Source organism: Elgaria multicarinata, chromosome 2 (assembly GCF_023053635.1).
Source record: "Elgaria multicarinata webbii isolate HBS135686 ecotype San Diego chromosome 2, rElgMul1.1.pri, whole genome shotgun sequence".
NCBI classification, from domain to species: Eukaryota; Metazoa; Chordata; class Lepidosauria; order Squamata; family Anguidae; genus Elgaria; species Elgaria multicarinata.
This window is the reverse complement of record NC_086172.1, coordinates 67411279-67429907: the sequence shown is the minus strand read 5'-3', so window position 1 is coordinate 67429907 and position 18629 is coordinate 67411279. Positions and strand designations below refer to the sequence as shown.

Here is an 18629-nt window from a genome sequence, read left to right as displayed (position 1 = left end):
GCCTTTGTGTTTGTCAACAGCAGGAAAAATTCCTGAAGAACTGTTCTGTTACAAATGCACAAAGATGTGGCCTGGTGCACCTTATCAAAAGCAGTTTTTGCACATCTTGGGCAGTATCCATTGCTAGCGCTACAGGAAGCTAGTGGAGTCAAGCAGGAATACCCGTTTCTGGAATGGTGCAGGTCAACAGAGTTCACAGAAGGGAGCTCCGCTGACCTGTCCCATTCCGGAAATAAGCATTTCTGCTCATTTCCAGGATTACTCTGGGAAGCAATAATTCCTATTGTGCAAGTGGTTTGGTTACACATGTGCAGTGGAGTCAGCAGGAGCACAGCAGCAGAATGGGATACTGCCCCTTGGTTTTTACCAATTAAGACACTTTTACATGTACTGTATGAGAAAGAATGAAGTGTCTTGGGGCACCTTAAAGTCATTTATTATGACATAAGCTTTTGTGGACTACAGCCAGAGTGTGAGTAAAGATTCTGTCCATGCGGTTCTCCCCAACCAGAATGCAGAAATTATGTCCAGCCTCTTGTGAAATTTGCCATTTGTGTGTTGTGCACCAGGGTGTTAGAAAGAACCACATGGGGCAGAACTTGACATACACTTGGTTCGGGGTAGGAGGTGGCATCAATCATCTGCTCCAACCAGTACACAAAGTATTGAAAGTGCTGTTTCTTTGCTCCCTGACTGTAGCCTTAGTCACAATAATGGCAAGCAGTTTGGAGTCAGGTACTTTAGACCAGCAAGAAGGTCTAAAAGTATAACTACTTACTCTCTGTTCCAAGCACGGAAAAGAATAAAATCTTTGGCTTTTTGCTTCTCTTTCCAGTTGGCTTTAAAGACTCTAAGGCCTAATCTACACCAAGCAGGATATTGCACAATGATAGCGGTATGAAAGCGGTATATAAAAGGCAGGAGCCACACCAAGCAGGCTATTGCGGTATGAAAGTGGTATATGGTATGTGTCAATGGGCCCATACCGCTATAAAGCAGTAGTGTGGCTCCTACCTTTTATATACTGCTTTCATAGTGCAATATCTCACATGGTATAGATTAGGCCGAGGACAGGAGGAAAGGGGGAGAAAAAGACAGTCAAAAATCAAAACAGTCATTTATGGCTAAGGAACAATGGCTGCAGTGGAAAGAGACCTCTGATTTGCCTTTAATTTGATTCTATTTGGGCTGGAAAGCAAATGGAAATTGTTGGCTTGTGTGATGTTTAAACAAGGTTTATGGTACACAACTACTTGGACAGGCTAAATTCTGAAGGGAAGAATAAAAATAGCTTTCCATGCTGCTCAGGAGATGTTATGTTCAGAACTCTTCAAAGCATCAATGGATAAGCTTAATACTTTAGAAGATGGATGCAATATGGTTCTACTCAGGTTACTCTGGTTAAGCCCCAACTGGAGGATTCTCTGTTTTGAAAACACAGGGATCAACTGGAGAGAGCTTAGAGTGAATAAGACCACCGAGCTAAAGCTGAAAGAACTGATCAAGGTTCAATTCAGGAATTTAACAACAGCAGATACCAGGCTGTTATACTAAATATAGAAAACACATCTGCAACCAGAGTTTTCAGAAAGTTGGTCTGAAGGTGGAATGGCTGAACAATGAATTGGTAAACAGGGCTTGTAGGTTTTGTATCATCTTAAAAACTGATTTAACCAGGAGCAATAGTGAGACACAAGAAATGTTCACACAGTATGGAAGGACATACTGGGAATGCACATGCCTCTGGACAATAAGGCATTTGATGCAACAACCTAGCTGGAGTTAAACAGATCTTGGTTTCATCAGTACCTGGATAGGAGGCTATCTGGAAACCCAACATATACCACTTAGGATTCCATGGAAGAAAGGCAGGATACAAATATAATAAATAAGATTTTAAAATGTTGGTGGATTGTCTTTGCAAGACTATGTATTTGAGCTTCTGGGACAGGGATTCCATTCCCATTAGACTTTTCATGACCTGATCCTGAAATCTTTAGTCAGACTTTGAATATTGTGTTAGATGTGGCATCGGCATTTGCATAGTTCAGGGCTAGCCAACTTCTGTCCCTTCAGATGTTTTGGGCCTACAATTCCCATCAGCCCTAGTAAAACAACAAGAAACATAATTTCCCTACCTTTTCAGAACATATAGTGCAAACAAGAAAACAAAACAAAAGCAGTGGAGTATTCTATTTTGCCAGAATGAATGCAAAATAAAAATGCTGCTTATCCAGATTATGAACTCTTGTTATCCCTTAAAGCTACCAGATTCAATATTAGGGGGGATTTAGGCTGGGAGAAGCTGAGGGTTTTAATGGAATTGTTTTATATGTTATTGTAAAGCGTCTCGATGCCAGAAATGGTGAGGCAGCGCTATAAAAATGCTTTAAATAAATAAATAAATAAATTAGGACAAGGAAGCCACAATAAAAGGGATCGGAGATTGCCTACTATTAGCAACTTTTCATAATATTGGTGTAACAGGTTATGTGAATTCTTGGCTCTGTGTAAGATGAATTGTCCTCAGTGCTTTCTGGAAGCATCCAAGCTACCTAATGGCCTCATACTAAACGTAAGAAAACTGGAGAATAAAGGCACCCTGGCAGTAGAAGCCAATGTGGTATGGTGGTTAGAGTGTTGGACTGGGGCTTTGGAGATTCGGGTTCTAGTCCCCACTCAGCCATGAAGCTGACTGGGTGACTTTGGGCTAGTCACTTACTCTCACCTTAACCTACCTCACAGGGATGTTGTGAGGGTAAAATGGAGAGGAGGAAGACCATGTAAGCTGCCTTCAGTCACTTACAAGTCGAGGAAAGGCAGGGTATACATGCAATAATAAACTTAATAAGCGTAGATGCAGAGGTTACGTTGCCCTAGAAGACAAGGCAAATTCTAAGTAGGCTGGTTAAACAGCTGAGGGAGCTGATTCGTTCTAATGAAGTGCCTGCCTTATATGGACTTGAAGGATCCTGTAGCACATCTCGCAACAGCCAGGATCTTGTCTAATGCCCTTTGCCAAGATTTCACCTCCTCAGGAATTATCTGAAAATGGCTGGAGAGCTACGTAATAGGGAGGGAGACTCTGCAAGAGAACAAACTGTGGAGGCAGCCCACTAGTACTTAATTCCCCTGGCTTTTCACTAGACATCAAGAACTGACATACCATCCATGCCTTTGGAATTCAGCACATGGAACCGCTCACTGACCCCTAACAAAATGGATGGGAAAGCAGTTAGACAACTGTGAAGATGATAAGCGAAGCAACTCCAAGCTTTTTCCATCAGGGAATCACTTGTGTCTTGAGCAGTTTCTCACAAATCAGCCATGGGGTCTGAAGAGGCTGTGGCAGGGGGCAGCGCTTGGTAGTGGAAGACTTGAACATTAGGACTATCAGGAGATGGAGGACACAGAGTCTTTGGGGGCCTTTAACTTAGAAAAAAGATAATTGAAGTATGTGGGAGAAGATTACAGAGTTTTATAAAACTGGGCATGGTATGGAGAAAACTGGAAGCCGATTACCTCCCTCTCCCATAATCCTAGAGTTCAGGGGCATCCAATGAAATTGATTGGCATTAGACTGAGGGAAGAATAAAAGGAAGCACTTCTTTACAAAATGCGTAAGAAATTTATAGAATTCAATGCCACAGGATGTAGCAATGGCTTTAAAAGCAGGTTACATAAATTCATGGAGAAGTCTACTAATGGACATTTGTCATGATGGCGAAATGGAGCTTTCAGATACAGAGGCAACCTAACAGAGGCAGCTGTTAGGAAGCAATAACAGGAGAAGGCTTGTTGCATTAAAGTCCTGCTTATCAGCTTTCTTGAGGCATTTGGCTGGACATTATAGGAAGCAGAATGATGGAACTTGATTAGTGGTTCCCAACCTTGGGTTGCCCAAATGTTGTTGGACTAAAACCTAATCATCCCTGGCCATTGGCCATGCTGGCTGGAAATGATGGGTGTTGTAATCCGACAACAAGGTTGGTAACTGCAGGACTTGATGGACCTTCGATTTGATCCAACAAAGCTCTAATCTTCTTATGCTCTTAACCATTCACCCAAACAGAAACCTTGTAAACTCAATATCTGTACTGAAAAATCACTCCAGCTACTAAGATAACATCAAATGGTATTTGCTTTATTAAAAATATTGTTCGCGTATTGCCATTTATGTTGACGGACAATTTCTTTCTGGAAATGTCAAGCTCAAAAGATACATTCTGGCACGGTCAAGAAAAATGTTCTATTATGCACCCCAGAAGCAATGCGAACCATGAGTATCCAAGCTTGCAGTTCAAATCTGTGGAATGCCTGAGATGTTGAAGTCCAAAACATCTGGAAAGCTACCTTCTGCCCAACCCTGGCAATAGAGCATGGAACAAGAGCAAGAGAAATAGTTTTTATTTATTTAATTCATGCATAACCTACCTTTGGGCTCAAAAGCCCCAAGGCAGCTATTTACATTTGGCTTTAGAATATCACCAAAACTCTGTTGGCTGTACCTTATTAATAGCTCTGATAACATTGAGACTTTTTGTGAGTCAATTCAGAAGCAAAGTTTTGGCAGCCCGAGCATGGTGGGTCTTTAGCTGACGCACCGCGATGTGGACACAGTGCTCAGTTCCATATGGCTGGTTCACTGTTTGTTTTACGGATTGAATTGCAACATTTTCATGGAAGGAATGCAGGAGAGAGAGAAACAAAACACACACACACACACACACACACACTTTTTTTTCAGACTTACACAACTCAGAATCAGTTTAGAACAAGCTAGGATTTGGCATAAACAGGCCCAGAATAGCCTAAGTTGAGGCACAGTTGGGGAGTTCTTTAATGAAGGGTTTTCCAGATCAGGTCAGTTTACTCACGTTCCACCAAGACGCTGCAAGCACATTCCGATTTTCCTGCAGTATTCTCAGCTATGCATTTGTACTGACCCTCATCTTCAGGAAAGGGCTTGTCAATGGTTAAGGAACACAGCGATCCTAAGGGGAAAGAGACAGAAGCCAGAGGTCAGGAGGGGCCAACTAATTGCAGAAGTAAAGCAACATTAAAATCTAAGTTCGTTTTTCACACTGGCAACAGTGAGGGGAAAAAGTAGAGAATCTCTCTTCAGACTTGTCTTCTATCATGGCTCCCTCAGGATATCGTAACATATTCTATGCAGAGTGGTCTTAAGGGAAATGTCTGTTTCCTCAACCCACATCCAGACCTATTCTTATCCACTAGCATCCTTCTCATGTTTAATCCACCTCTGGTTCGCTTGTGAAGTTGGCATCATGGGCATAACAATATGGAATTCCCTGCCTCTGGAGGTCAGGCAGGTGCCAACTTTGTATTCCTTTCAGCGCCTCCTGAAAACATCATTGTTCCAGGAAGCCTTTCCTTAATGATCAGCCACAGTTCATTTTTCATTTTGCTTCTTTTAAAATCTATTTTAAAGTGTTTTATTTGATTTTTAATTTATTTTATCTTGTATACCGCTCCGAAATTTTGAATGGGGAGCAGTATATAAATATTGAAAATAAATAAATAAATAAATAAATGACAATGGCTACACTCAAGTCCCTCCTGTGTGACATCTGAGGTTGCAGTGTTCCTGGAGTTGCATGGGATGCACACCCATGAAAGCAGATCATGCGTTAGAGCAGAACAACGCAAACAGAAAAAGTACATGGTGCAGTTCCCATTGAACTGTACCACCTTGGAGCGCAGGGTGAGGAAGAGCCACAGATCAATGGTAGAGTACCTGCTTTGCAAGCAATCAACCCCAGGTTCAATCCCTGGCACTTCTAGGACCCTGCTTTCATGACACTGCATTGACACTGCTCTGCCGCCAAACCCCACAGTATCGCTACTGCAGGGTGGCAGCGAATAATCTTAATTAGAGAAGGCAGCGCAGGTGTTCCAGTGGCCATTCGGCTTAGCGGGCCTGCCCCCCTGCCCCTTTCCCAGCTTCTGGTGACCAATCAGGGGTCACCTTCTGCCTGGGAACACCCCTGGTGCGATGTCAGAGCAGGGTCAGATGCCTAAAGAGCTGTATTGACCTTGCTCCAGCAGGAAAAGTCAGGGTATGTCCCTGATTCTTCCAATGCACAGCTTCACAGGAAAGCCCCACCATGGCTGCGAGATGGCTGCTGCATTATAAAACCAATGCAGAGCCACTGCACAGCCACTGTGAGGTTTTTAAAATGTAAAATTGGAAAAAGATTCCTGTCTGCAAAAACCCTGGAGAGCAAATGTCAATATAGATAATACTGAACTACATTGCCCAAATGCTCTAACTTGGTACAAGGGAGCTTCCTTTGTCAGGGACCTGTGTGCCAAAGCTTCTCCTTGTAACAATTCCCAGAATGTATAGAAAGCTGCTATGTCAGGGAGAAGGATTCTAGCTTATCTTTCTCTCAAAATGGGTGAGAATTGCAACATGTGATTTCCCTACAGTATGATACAACATAATTCACCTGATCACGAAAATGTACTCCTTCGTAGCATCTGTACCTGCAGGTACAGCCACTTATGTGCTCAGTTATATGCTTATTTGTATCCCTCTCAAAATCTTAATGCAGTGACGCCACCACTTCATTTACATGTGGGGACGAGGCACCTGTTCAAAACTATCTCCATGTAAGAGAAAATGCATTAAAACTTGGCAGAAAGGTGCTTTAAGAAACACTCTCTGTGAAATTGAGGTGATAGTGTCACTGTGTGAGGACTTGTAACTTGAAAAACATACCTGGAAGCACAGAGAAAGTTGCTGAGGTACTTTTAAAATCAAGGATAGAATGACGTGGGAGCACACAATACCAACACTGTTCCAGAAGTTGCAAACGTCGTTAGGACACTGATATCCCTGATACTTGCACCATGTTGTAGAGCAGACTCCATGATTTGGTCACCCATTAACACCACCATATTAGTTGCTACATAGTTATGTAAGGTGCATATAGGTATGTTTTGTTTAACAGGGGCTGATTAAAGCTATACAGGAGGGTTCAAATCCTTGAACCTATTTTGTAAATAGATTGAGAGATTCAAACCTAACCTGACTTCACCCAGTCCTAACTTACGCAGAGGTGCATAGGGGCTACATGCAGTCTCCAAAGACTTAATTGCAGTCCCCAAGGATGCCCTGACCCCCGCCAGACCACCAACTTCTCTCCCTCAGAGATCCTTGTACCAATCTCTCTTTCTTCACTGGAAAGAGGGATCCGTAGGAGGATCACTGAGGGAGGCAGTGGAGACAAGGCTCTCAGCTCCCTCCCCTGCTTTCCCTACACACCCTGCTCTTTCTCTGCTGCTAACAGCAAGAGGAGGGAGATCAGGATTGCTGGACTGTGTGTGTGCGCACATGTATGTCTGGCCCCCGAACCCTAAGCCAGCATCACACGCAGCCCTCAGAGCAGAAAGGATTGCGTGATCTTGCTCTAAACTAATGTGAACACTCTAAACCAATGTAAATACCAAGTCCCTATGACTTTGTTAGTAGATCTCTCTCTAATTTAATGTGGCACAACAATGCACACTCCTGTCTCCCAGCTGGCTTTCCTTCTGTGGTTGCTGATGCCTTGCCAAGCAATTTTATGACTTACAATAAAAGGAACTATTCTCAAAGGAGTGGAGAGAGAGAGAGAGAAATTATATTGTTCTAAATTTACCTAAAAGGAGATGTTAACACCAGAAAAACTACAGAACTTTGTAGACATGTTCTGAATAATGTTCTCTTTGCTTAGGAGACAATGCATCTTAAGCTGTGTGCAGAAATGTTTTTCAGAAATTGAAAGTGGAGGAATGATTGAGCCACCATTACCCATATTTACCTCCTACTATTGTCTCAAGTCAAACAGCCTTTGCAAAAAGCTGCAAAAAATATTCAACCAGAGACTACAGTGCGACAGAAATAAAGAATGTGCTGGTGAGCAATCAGCCACCTTCAAGTCTCTGAAAAACTATTGTCTGCAATCAACTTTAGAAAAGAATGTACTTTTTAAAAATAATAATAATATGAAAGTAATTTTGTTTTTGTCTTCACAAATGATGGGCCTGTAAGAGAAGACTACTTCACCAAGAACCATTCAAGGCATACAATACAACAATTTCATTTTATGAATAAAATGGCTGAACTAGTCGTACGTATTTTAAGGAGGAGCTAATATTTCAGTGCTTGAACAAATTAGGACTTGGGGGCAAGATTCCCACAATATCATTTAAACAGAAAATGGCTGTACTATTAGTATTATTTTTTTTAAAAAATGGCCCTAACTTTGTAAGGTTGTTTTTATTTGAGAATATCAGAGGCCCACAATAACAATAACTTCATGGAGACTGGAATGTGGTAGTGAGAAACGACTCATACATAATCTGTTTCTTTCTGCTTTACCCATGATATTTGGGATGGTTATGTGCTAACTCCAGTATTCGAGGTAGTAAGGCTGTGTGCACCAGTTGCTGGGGAACATGGGTGGGAGGGTGTTGTTGCACCATGTCCTGCTTGTTCATCCCTGGCCGATGGCTGGTTGGCCACTGTGTGAACAGAGTGCTGGACTAGATGGACCCTTGGTCTGATCCAGCATGGAACTTCTTATGTTCTTATTCCGAAGTCACACTGAATCATTATTATTTATTTACAACATTTGTATACCACTCTGCATCCAGACAGATTTCGAAGCGGTGAACAATACCGATAGGATACAAGAATAAAAATACTATGTTAAAATAATTAATACTTTTAAAAAGAAACATTATGCTCCTTCTTCTTGAGTGAGAGCTTTCTAGAGCAGCCTTCCCCAACCTCGTGCCCTCCAGATGTGTTGTACTACAACTCCCATCTTTCCCAGCCAGCATGGAGGAAGTCTTTTTTAGAGGAATTAATTTGAACTACATCTTGTCATACTAAGTTGAGTTTTTCATAAATCCAAACCCACCAACCAATTGGCCTATCTTTGTCACTAATGGGGCAAAGTCCATCCATGCTAATTGTGTGTAATAGTCCCCTGGAAAAAGAAGAAGTAATAATTATGGGCCATTATGTCATCTTTTGACATAAAAGTGTTCGGAGTCACAGTCTTTAATCACGAACAAGTATGCCTCATAAAATTATTTTAAGTAAATGTCCAAACAAAAAGCAATGCAGGTTATATTTACTAGAGACACAAAACTTTCCAAAGAAACTTCTGCATTCTGTGACCTAGGCAATCACTTCATTCCCTGGCCTGGGAGGCCAAATGTCTCTCAATGAAGCATTTGGTATTTCCTCCGCAAAAGCCCTTGCTGACCTCCAGTGAAGAGATTCTTTTCTCATAGTTCTGAGAAACCTCTGTCTGGTGACTCCAGTCAGGAATTTTGAATTTCTTGGCACCTTACAAAATGAAATCCCAGGAGGGCGAATAACAAGATCCCTGTGAATGTTGACCTGCCCCCTCCCCCAATCTGTTTATATAGCTGTCTGCCAACTAACAGTGCATAGTGGAGTTTACATGTCTGTGTGAAGGGAGCACTGCAGTGCCTTGAGTCAGCAATGCTTGTGCATTAGACACAAAAACATGGTCAAAATGTTTATAGCTGGAAATATACTGGAATACCTGTATCAATTCTGTGAGAAGGATCAAATCTTTGGAGAGTTTAGAGGGAGGATTATGTTTAAACACTTTAAGGCACTGTCCCTGGAGTTTTGGGCTTACATGAAGATGTTTGGTTTAACCAAAATAGCATGAACTTGGCAAAAGATTTCTAGTTCTTGCCAGGCTGACAGTCAGTGAACTTCAAAACAAATATGCAAAACAACAAAACAGGATAGCTCTTATGTTTTACTTGCCTATCTCTGTCAGCAAAACAAGTTTCCCTCTGTCCCAGCTGCAATCACTTAGATTGTGTACCTTGTGCAATTTTAATAAGTAACAAATGCCTAAAATCTGATTAAGCCTGGGGTTAGAAATACACAATTTAGAGGATTTCAGCTGCGCTATCTTTAGTGCCGTAGGACCACATTGCACGTTATTGTTGAAGTGTGCACAAGTTCAAATTTAGAGTGCACTGATTTGTGCTCTGCAACATCTGATGCAGTTGCATAACCCCATAAGGGACATATGAGAAATGTATGTAGTACCAAGTAGGTCCCAACACAGGCAAAATTTGTTATCCAAAATGTGTGTTAATCAATCAAGTGGGAGGTGAGGTTGTCATATTACTTCTTTTTGTTCCTCTGCTGGTCCTTTCATCCGGCCTGCAGGAGGGTCCTGCTTGCTACTAGAGACCAAGGAGGAGAGGAGATGAAAGGGCAGGAGAGGACCAAGCAGGAGCAGCTGGGACTACTTCATCTCCCACTTCATTGGTGCAATTAGAATAAGTGCATGCTCCCCAGATTGTACTCTGGCAATCTTAGTGGTGGATGTCGCTTACATTTGTTCCAAGTATTCATTTCTACTGTGACATGAGAAATAACCTCAAGTACAACTATTCCCAAATCTACCCTCCCACTTAGGTTTTTGGGTGGGACTCTGAAGAAACAGGATGTTAGCCGTTTGCTGATTTTATAGTATTTAAGATGAAGGAGGAAACATCTGTTGAATAAAACTAAAAACATCAAAGATTTTTTAAAAAAACTTATGGTCCCAGCTGGGCTAGAACCATAGCTACTTCATCTCCCACTACGAAAACATCTGGCAATGTAAGCAGGATTCTGAGAGTGAGTTATTCACAATTACATTCAACATCCAAATGTAACAACAATAACCACATGAGCTTCCAAACGGGTACAAGACTTACCCATTGTGCATTCACCCATTACTATGAGAGGCAAGCTAGAAAAGGGGAGTAACACAGTACAATGATGTATATAAGTAGAGGGCACCAAGTTTGCACACAAGTTTTAAGGATAGTAACAAACTATCTGTTGATATAGGTTGAGACAAGTTGTAGAGAAAATAATACATACTGAAATAAATGGTATTATACTCTCACAAATAATATATTAATATAAACAACGTTGAAGATGTAAAAACTATACTGGAATCTTCTTTCATATTTCCTGAGATTCTATGGTTGTCCAAAAATATTGGAAGGCAATATTGGAGTGTATCCATATAATTCTTGGATATGAATCACCTCTCTATCTATCTTTAACTTTACTAAACTGTTTGAATCTGCATGTTAGAACTGAAAATACAATTCTAGTTGCTGATTTATTTGTTTACTTAAGCTAAAATCATTCTCTCAAAATATTGGACCCAAGAACAGTTACCTATATGATACTGATGTATAAGATAAACTTTGGGACAGTAAATCCACCCACATATGTTTTTTAAAAAACCGAAACAAAACTGGGGACCATTAATAAGAAATGGTATAAGAACATAAGAAGAGCCATACTTGATCAGACCAAGGGTTCATCTAGTCCAGCACTCTGTTCACACAGCTGTTGACCAGGAACCCACAAGCAGGACACGGGTGCAACAGCACCTTCCTGCTCTTTTCCTTAGCAACTTGTGTATATAGGCTTACGGCCTCTGCTACTGGAGGTTACACCAGCAGAAAGTATGCACACCTTGTTTTAAAGCTCAATCTTGCCAGTCACAGCAGGCAGGTAGAAGGACAAAGCGTCTGACTTGGTTCAAAGCAGCTTCTATATTTCTAGCGTATGTCTTGGCACTCACACTGAAATCTATTTTTCCCAGGCAAGGCTCTAAAGGATCAGCACAAACTGAAGTGACCACAAAACGGTTTTCAGAGGTAACTAACGCACAAGACCATTTTCTTCACCACTTTGCCACAGATAACTTAGAAAGTGAATTATAATGGCCACAATTTCTGCCCTAAATAATCAGATAGTCTGAAAAAGATGGATATCTTTCAAAAATAAAATGAGATTGATGTGCTATTCTCACACACATGCTTGCTTGCTTGCTTACTTTCTCTCTCTCTCATATACATATACATATACACACACACACACGTCAAAAAACCTTTAGTTTAAAACAGGATGGGGAACGCTTTTTTTCTATCAAAGGCCATGCTGTCTTGGAATTATGGGAATTGCAGTCCAATACAATGGGAAGGCACTAGGTTGGGGGAGATTGCATTAGAGTACAATGAGTGTGCATGGGAGGGCAGACAACAGTACCCTTTCCACATACACCCTGCTCACTCTGGCAACGACCATGTTGCTTTTGGGGACACCCACTCCATCTCAATCTGCCAGATGTGTGCTCAAACTTTGCCTCTGTTTAAAAGGAACTTTGGAATCTATTAACTTTAGAGGTACACAATAATTTATTTATTTTTGCTAAACCAGCAGAAGGGAGACTTCTGCAATATCCTTGAATTTTTTTACCTAATCTAAGTTGCCAAAAGAATAAATTTAATGTATGCTTTGGTGTTAGGAAACACAGGACTATTACATTTTAATGCCAAACAATAAAATAAAATAAAAAACTCTTATAATTCAGCCTTTCTTCAGCTAATTTTTTCCAAAGTGACCAGATTTATGCCCTTCTCCAGATAGATTCTCCGTGACAAATTTCATAGTAATAGGGCAAGCGATCCAGAATTTTTAATAAATAGAATTTTCAGGCTGACAAAAGAATGCTGAAAGAAGTTAGCTACCATCATTATACAGCTGGGCCGGATCTACACTACTGCTTTAAAGTGCTTTATAACAGTTATAAAGCGCTTTAACTGCTTTAAAGCGCTATAAAACTGTTATAAAGCGCTTTAAAGCAATAGTGTAGATCCAGCCCTGCTCTTATAGCTGCAGGATCAACCACACATTCCATGCACTCAAAACAAGGATTAACAAAGGAAAACTAACTTAGCAGCCAAATGTAGTGTTTACTAAAAAATAAAATATATGTGGTGGTATTGTTGTTTTTCAAAGAGTCAAGTTGTACCTTTAAGATTACCTGATGTGATGAGTTTTTATAAGGAATTACCAACTTCCCCAGATGTGGAACTTTGTACTACCAGTCAGTGAAAACAGTTAATGGAATATTATCTTTAGAACAGTTACCTATTTTATGAATGACACATTGGAAAATTCAGGGTATAAAAACAAACAACAAATAGCTATTTATAACAATGTCCATGCCATTCTCTTGCCAGGAACTGAGACTGTCCCCCACAGTATCTCAAACACACAGCCAGGTATATATGTTATGTACAATTAGCCCGTTTTGTGCATTGAACCTCTTGAAGCTGCAAAATGGGAGCGTCATTTCAGGAGTGCCTGCCAGTTTGGTGCACACACACATGACTGGGAAGTGTCATTGCTGAGCTGTGAAAGACAGGAGTGGGCAACTTGTTGTCCTCCAAATTATTTGGCCTACAACTCACATCAGCCCTAGCCAGCATAACAATGGTGAGGAATGATGGGGGTTGTATGCTAAAGCATCTAGAGGCCTACAAGCTACACACCCCTGGCCTAAATCCTAGATCTCACTGAGCTTATAAATCTCTGTCTGGACTGCACCATATCAGATTGCTGGAGAGGTGTGTCTAGCAAAATAGAGTGCACCTCTTTACCCCCCCCCCCCCAAATGGGAAAGACTAGGCTGGAACCATTCTCCTGGACATCTTGTTTTCTATACAGGGAGTTTTTGTATGGAGAAGCATTCCATCACATGAGACCCCGTCTGTAGTTTGAAGTCGCACAGACCAGCTGTAGGTTTACTCCCTCAGTGAGAACTAAGGCTAAGAGAGCATGTAGAGATTTTAAAAAACAAAACCAAAAACCAAAGAACTGGAAATAAAATTTCCAGTACTATTATTAATCTTTGTAAGCCATTTTAGTAGTCTTTTTTGGTTGAAGAGTATGGTAAAAATGCTGTAAATAAAATAAATAATAATAAATAATAATAATAATAAAATAATAAGTCAAGAACAACAGTTAATACTGCCATGTGCTGGTTGTTGCATTTCCCTGACTAGTTACTCAAGTCTTTAGAGAACTCATATTTTGGATGATTTGTCACTATCAAAACATAACAATGCATATTGGGAAAGTGGAGAGAGGAATTGTTTATTACTCCATGCTTTCTTTGGCCATATCTATGGTTACTTTCACCTGAGAGAAGCACAAGTGCAGTACACGACTGAGCAAAATGTATTATTTTCTGCCATTCATCACAAACAGGTCTCATCTGTTGAATAAGTGTTGTTTTTGTTACCCTGTCATCCAAGATGACAAAAGAGTTGTTTAAACAAGGCCTATACAGAGAAGCTTGACAAGCGAAGTGAAGGAATCATTGTAGCAGTTAATTTCCAGTGCCAAGCCTGCATTATCCGACCTAAAAACTCTGGCAGCCATTGGCCTGGTGCTGTTTGGTTGGGTACCCACCAGTGCTGTACTGGAGTCAGGGCTTACAAAGTTGAACCCCCAGGGCTTACTGATTAGCAGGGACTATGATGTACTCTGCCATCCCACTCTGGCTTGCCTGTTCCCTCTGAGTTTTGCTGCAATTCTCACAATGACTGGGGTGGGGGGTGGGGAATGAATTTTCCCAGTCACAATATATTGTTGAAAGCTATCCCTGAGACCAACCCACCAATAATTTCAGAGTGGGTTGGTCTCAGAATTAAGATCCTTTAGCTTTATAAAGGACCTTGTCCTGGTGGAGATGAAAACAGCTAGAAGTGGTTTGTTGACTTAAGAGATAAAAAGTTTCTCCTTGGTGCAAGGAAAATAAACTGCTGAAAAACCTTGAGATGGTGTATGCGTAGATAACTAGATATAAATAGAGATACAGATGGATAGATCAGCAATGGTTCCTGTATCTTCCTTGGGGGCTGGCTAAGGGAACGGTCATGATGAGCACCTGCATTTCAAGATTTACCACCACACTACTGGTACCTGCCAAGGCCCATCTCTCAGAAGTCCTGGCTCTGCTGCTCCTTGCTGTTGCTGCCTTTTTGTTTGCTGATACAGAGAGGATGAGCAAATATGTAGCTACAGCAATGGCAGCACACCTGAGGAACAAGATGCTGCTGCTGCCGCCTGCCTGCCTACAGGCCAGCTCTTTTCCTGACAGACAAACCAGCAGTGAGGCAGATGAAAGCCAACAGAAGGAGGAAATCTATCTCAGAACATCTATCTCAAGAACTCCCCTTATCCATACATGCAGGGTGTGGCTATAGTGGGGGGAAAGTATACATATTCTCCAAAACTCATTACTTACTATTATTTGGATTGTTTTAATTTATACCACAATTTTCTACCCATCACAAATTATGGTATTAAAATGGGTTACAGAATTAAGCTCTGACGAGCCTTGGCTCAAATGAGGCCTTCGAGGATTCTAATTTTAAAATTCCCCCCCCCCCAATGTGTTTTATGGCTTGGGCACCTGAAGCATTATGGTTTATTAAATCTCTGGAGCAATACATACACACATATTATTGGGTAATTGTTAGGAATGTTTGGAACAGAGGATCCACACTTGCATAGACTCCTGGATTAGATAGCTTTTAGCTGACCCTATCAATTTGGTATAAACAGGATATTCTCTTCAAAAAGACATTTCTTGAATGCTGATACACTGCCAAAGCCTTGGAAGCTAACACATTAACTGATTTATCAATGTATCAACATTGTATCAACATTAATTAAAACATCTAAGTTGAGCATATTGGAACTTAAGTTGCTTAACTCTTACCTCAGAAGATTCTTTCCAGGGCAGGAGTTACAGAACATGTTTAAACAATATAAACCCATCCCAAACCCATTCTCTCCAAATTCCTTGAAAACTCAGCAATAGCTAACTTAAGCTATCAATGTAGGAATCATGCCTGAATTTAGATACTGACAGTGATGTGATTCCATTGCTATAAAACAGTTCCCAGTTAAACCATCAATTTTAAGTAGATACTGGTTTTAAGAATACATAAACTACATTCAAAAGAAACTTAAACAAAGATCTAAGAATTTTCAACTTTATAAAAAAAAAAACCAGGCATCTGTAAATTGTTACAAGCAGATCTGCAGGAAATATGTTTAATAAGACTATTCCTTGTTCCTTGCACAGCAACAACATCGGGTACATCTGGAATCTATTAGGGAGATAGCACCAAAATATAGTATAATGATATATGTAAAAAGTTTAAAAGGATGAAATCAAACAAGTAGGCTATAAGAGCAGCATGCCATGTAACTGGCTAGCTATTTGCGTACGTTTACCTTCTTGGGAGAGGACAATAAACTTTGACGATTTGATGACTTTCCCATCCAGAGTCCAGGTGACAGCAGCAGGTGGATCTGAGGAAACGTGACACTGCAAGACTAATTTTTCACCTTCTACTATATGGGTATCTTTTAGCTGTTCTGTAAAAGATGGTGCTGTCCCCTTCGGTTCAGTTTTGTGATCCTTAACTTTTTCTTCAATTATCCGCCCATCTACCACTGGTGGGCAACCACCTTTGCAATTGATATCATTCTTATCTTCTTTCTCCCCCAGCTTGGCATGCGGCACTTCAGAGTTGATGCTGGCAACCTGGGCTTCAGAGTTAGTGCTAGCATTCTGAGCTGTAGGTCTGGAGATGGCATCTTTGGCTTCCGAAACAGTGCTGGTAGCTGGTATTTTAGAGTTGGCATTGTTGGTGTCCAGTGCCTTGGATGCTGGTGGATTCTTAGAGTTGGTGCTGGCATCTGACACTTTGGAGACACTACTGGGTTTCTGCACTTCCGAACTGGCACTGGCATTCTGAGCTTGGGCACTAGGGCCACCATTCTCAGTCGGTGCTTTTTTCTTTCCACCAAGCACAGATCTAAAATCTGGGGTGGCTGGCTTCGGGGCTGGTGCCTTCTCTGACGAGGAAGGCTTGGGGGTGCCCTTCTTAGCCAACACTGCACGGAAGTCAACCTGTTGAGGAGCATGGACCTTCCTTTCCTCTTCAGACAAGGTCTTGGGCTTGACCTGCCGCTGCAGGTTAGCACGGAAGTCCATTTGTTCGGCTGGAATTTCCTTCAGCTCCTCCTCGGAAAAACTTTTGGTGTTGACTTTCTTTGCCAAAATGTCACGGAAGTCAATCTGCTCGGCCTCTTGTTGCCTAAGCTTTTCCTCTGTGCTCTCTCGGGTTTCAACTCGCCTTTTAAGCACCCCACGGACGTCCTCCTGCTCTTCCTCAGCTTGCTGGGCTTCACCAGTATTCTTTCTGAAGCCACCAGTGCTTCCAAATGTCAGTGCATCGTGATTATCAGCATCTCTTCGTTCTGTCTGCCTCCCACTGCAAGCAGAGAAGGATTGGGTGTGGGGAGGGGGGAAGGGGAGGGAGAAGAGAAAGAGAGCGAGCAAAGAGCTGGTTTAAAATATCCTGGAACCACCTCAGAGCCAGGACAAAATATGTTTATAGAAGGGAAGGTTGATTAGAGGAACATGCTCCATTAGTTTATTGCATCAGTGATGACTTCAGGAACCATATAAGGGTACCCTAAAAAAAATGTGCTCCACACTGGCTTGGTACAGTGTGCTTCAGCTGTATGATGAAAACAATTTGTTGGGTCACATTTGGGGATTAGGTTGAACAGCAGCCAACCCAAGTCTAGAAGGGAAGAGAATTAGCAGAGCAAAAATAGAACCCACCCATGTAAGTCCCTGGGAACTGTACTCACTCGCAGTGTATTTCTCCTTTGGAAACTGAACTTTCTCTCAGCATCAAAGACACCTGACAGCTGCATTCTCCAACTGGGTTCCTGAAAAAAGTTAAAACAAAATCAGAATCAGCAAGGAAAGCAGCTCTCTTTGCTAGAAACTGAACAGCATGCAGAACAGCGTAACCCTCTCATTTTGCTTAAAATTTCCCTCACCCAGCCCAGCATCCCAATAGTCAGCTACTTTGGTTATCATTGGCTAAAAAGAAACAATATTCCCCACCTCTGAAGCTCATGTGGAGTTCATATACTTTATGAAAGGCACATACAAGCAGTGCTAGCATGCTTCCAAATAAAGGCACTGGGTGGGGTGAGGGGGAGGTGCGGCAATTGGGATACCGCCACATGAGCAAGGAAGGAAAATAAATATCAAATCCAAGTGGAGGGGGGAAAACTGCTCTGCAGTGCTTTAAGACTCTTCAACCATTGTCCCAGAGTCTGTTTATACAAGACCACTTTTTAAAACTTTTCTAACACAGAGACATTAAGAGCAGGGGTCCCCCTTTCCCTTCCCTGCCCCCTCTTCGCCAAACAGTGCAATCAATCCTCATGGATTGTTTCAGGCTCTGCATGTTTATATTAAAAATATTTTTTTTAAAAAAAAAAGTGTCACCATATATGGCGTTGAGCACTTATTCGTCCTTTTGCAGAGGAATGCCAGAGATGCCTGTTGGAAATGACTCCCATTAAAGAAGTCATTAAAATACTTTCCCCTCTTCCCACTCACCCCCAATAGCATGTTATGCTTCACAGCAGATACATCTTCAAATGGTTCATCTCCCCCATGAGATGCCAAAAAACAAAAAGCAATACAGAAAAAGCAATACACATTTCATGGCTTCAGGCAGTTGTGTAAACACTGCTACCACATCCTAAGAAGTTCTTCATTAAAAAAGAAAAGGAAAAAAAAGACAGCTTGATCCTTTGCCAACTGTTAAAGACAGGGGAGACATTTTATCAGAGGGTGGATTTTCAAAAGTTTCCC

At 41.4% G+C, this 18629-nt stretch overlaps 1 protein-coding gene across 2 annotated transcripts in view; it reads right to left on the bottom strand.

Annotated features, from left to right (window-relative positions):
* Window positions 1–18629, bottom strand: part of MYLK (myosin light chain kinase) — a 226823-nt gene that overhangs the window by 60375 nt on the left and 147819 nt on the right. For both annotated transcript variants that reach the window (XM_063116671.1, XM_063116672.1), the window contains exons 15-17: window positions 17606–17686; window positions 16175–17220; window positions 4878–4994 (exon numbers count right to left, since the gene is read on the bottom strand). In XM_063116671.1, coding sequence (XP_062972741.1) covers window positions 4878–4994; window positions 16175–17220; window positions 17606–17686 — 1244 coding nt within the window. The remainder of the gene's footprint in view (window positions 1–4877; window positions 4995–16174; window positions 17221–17605; window positions 17687–18629) is intronic.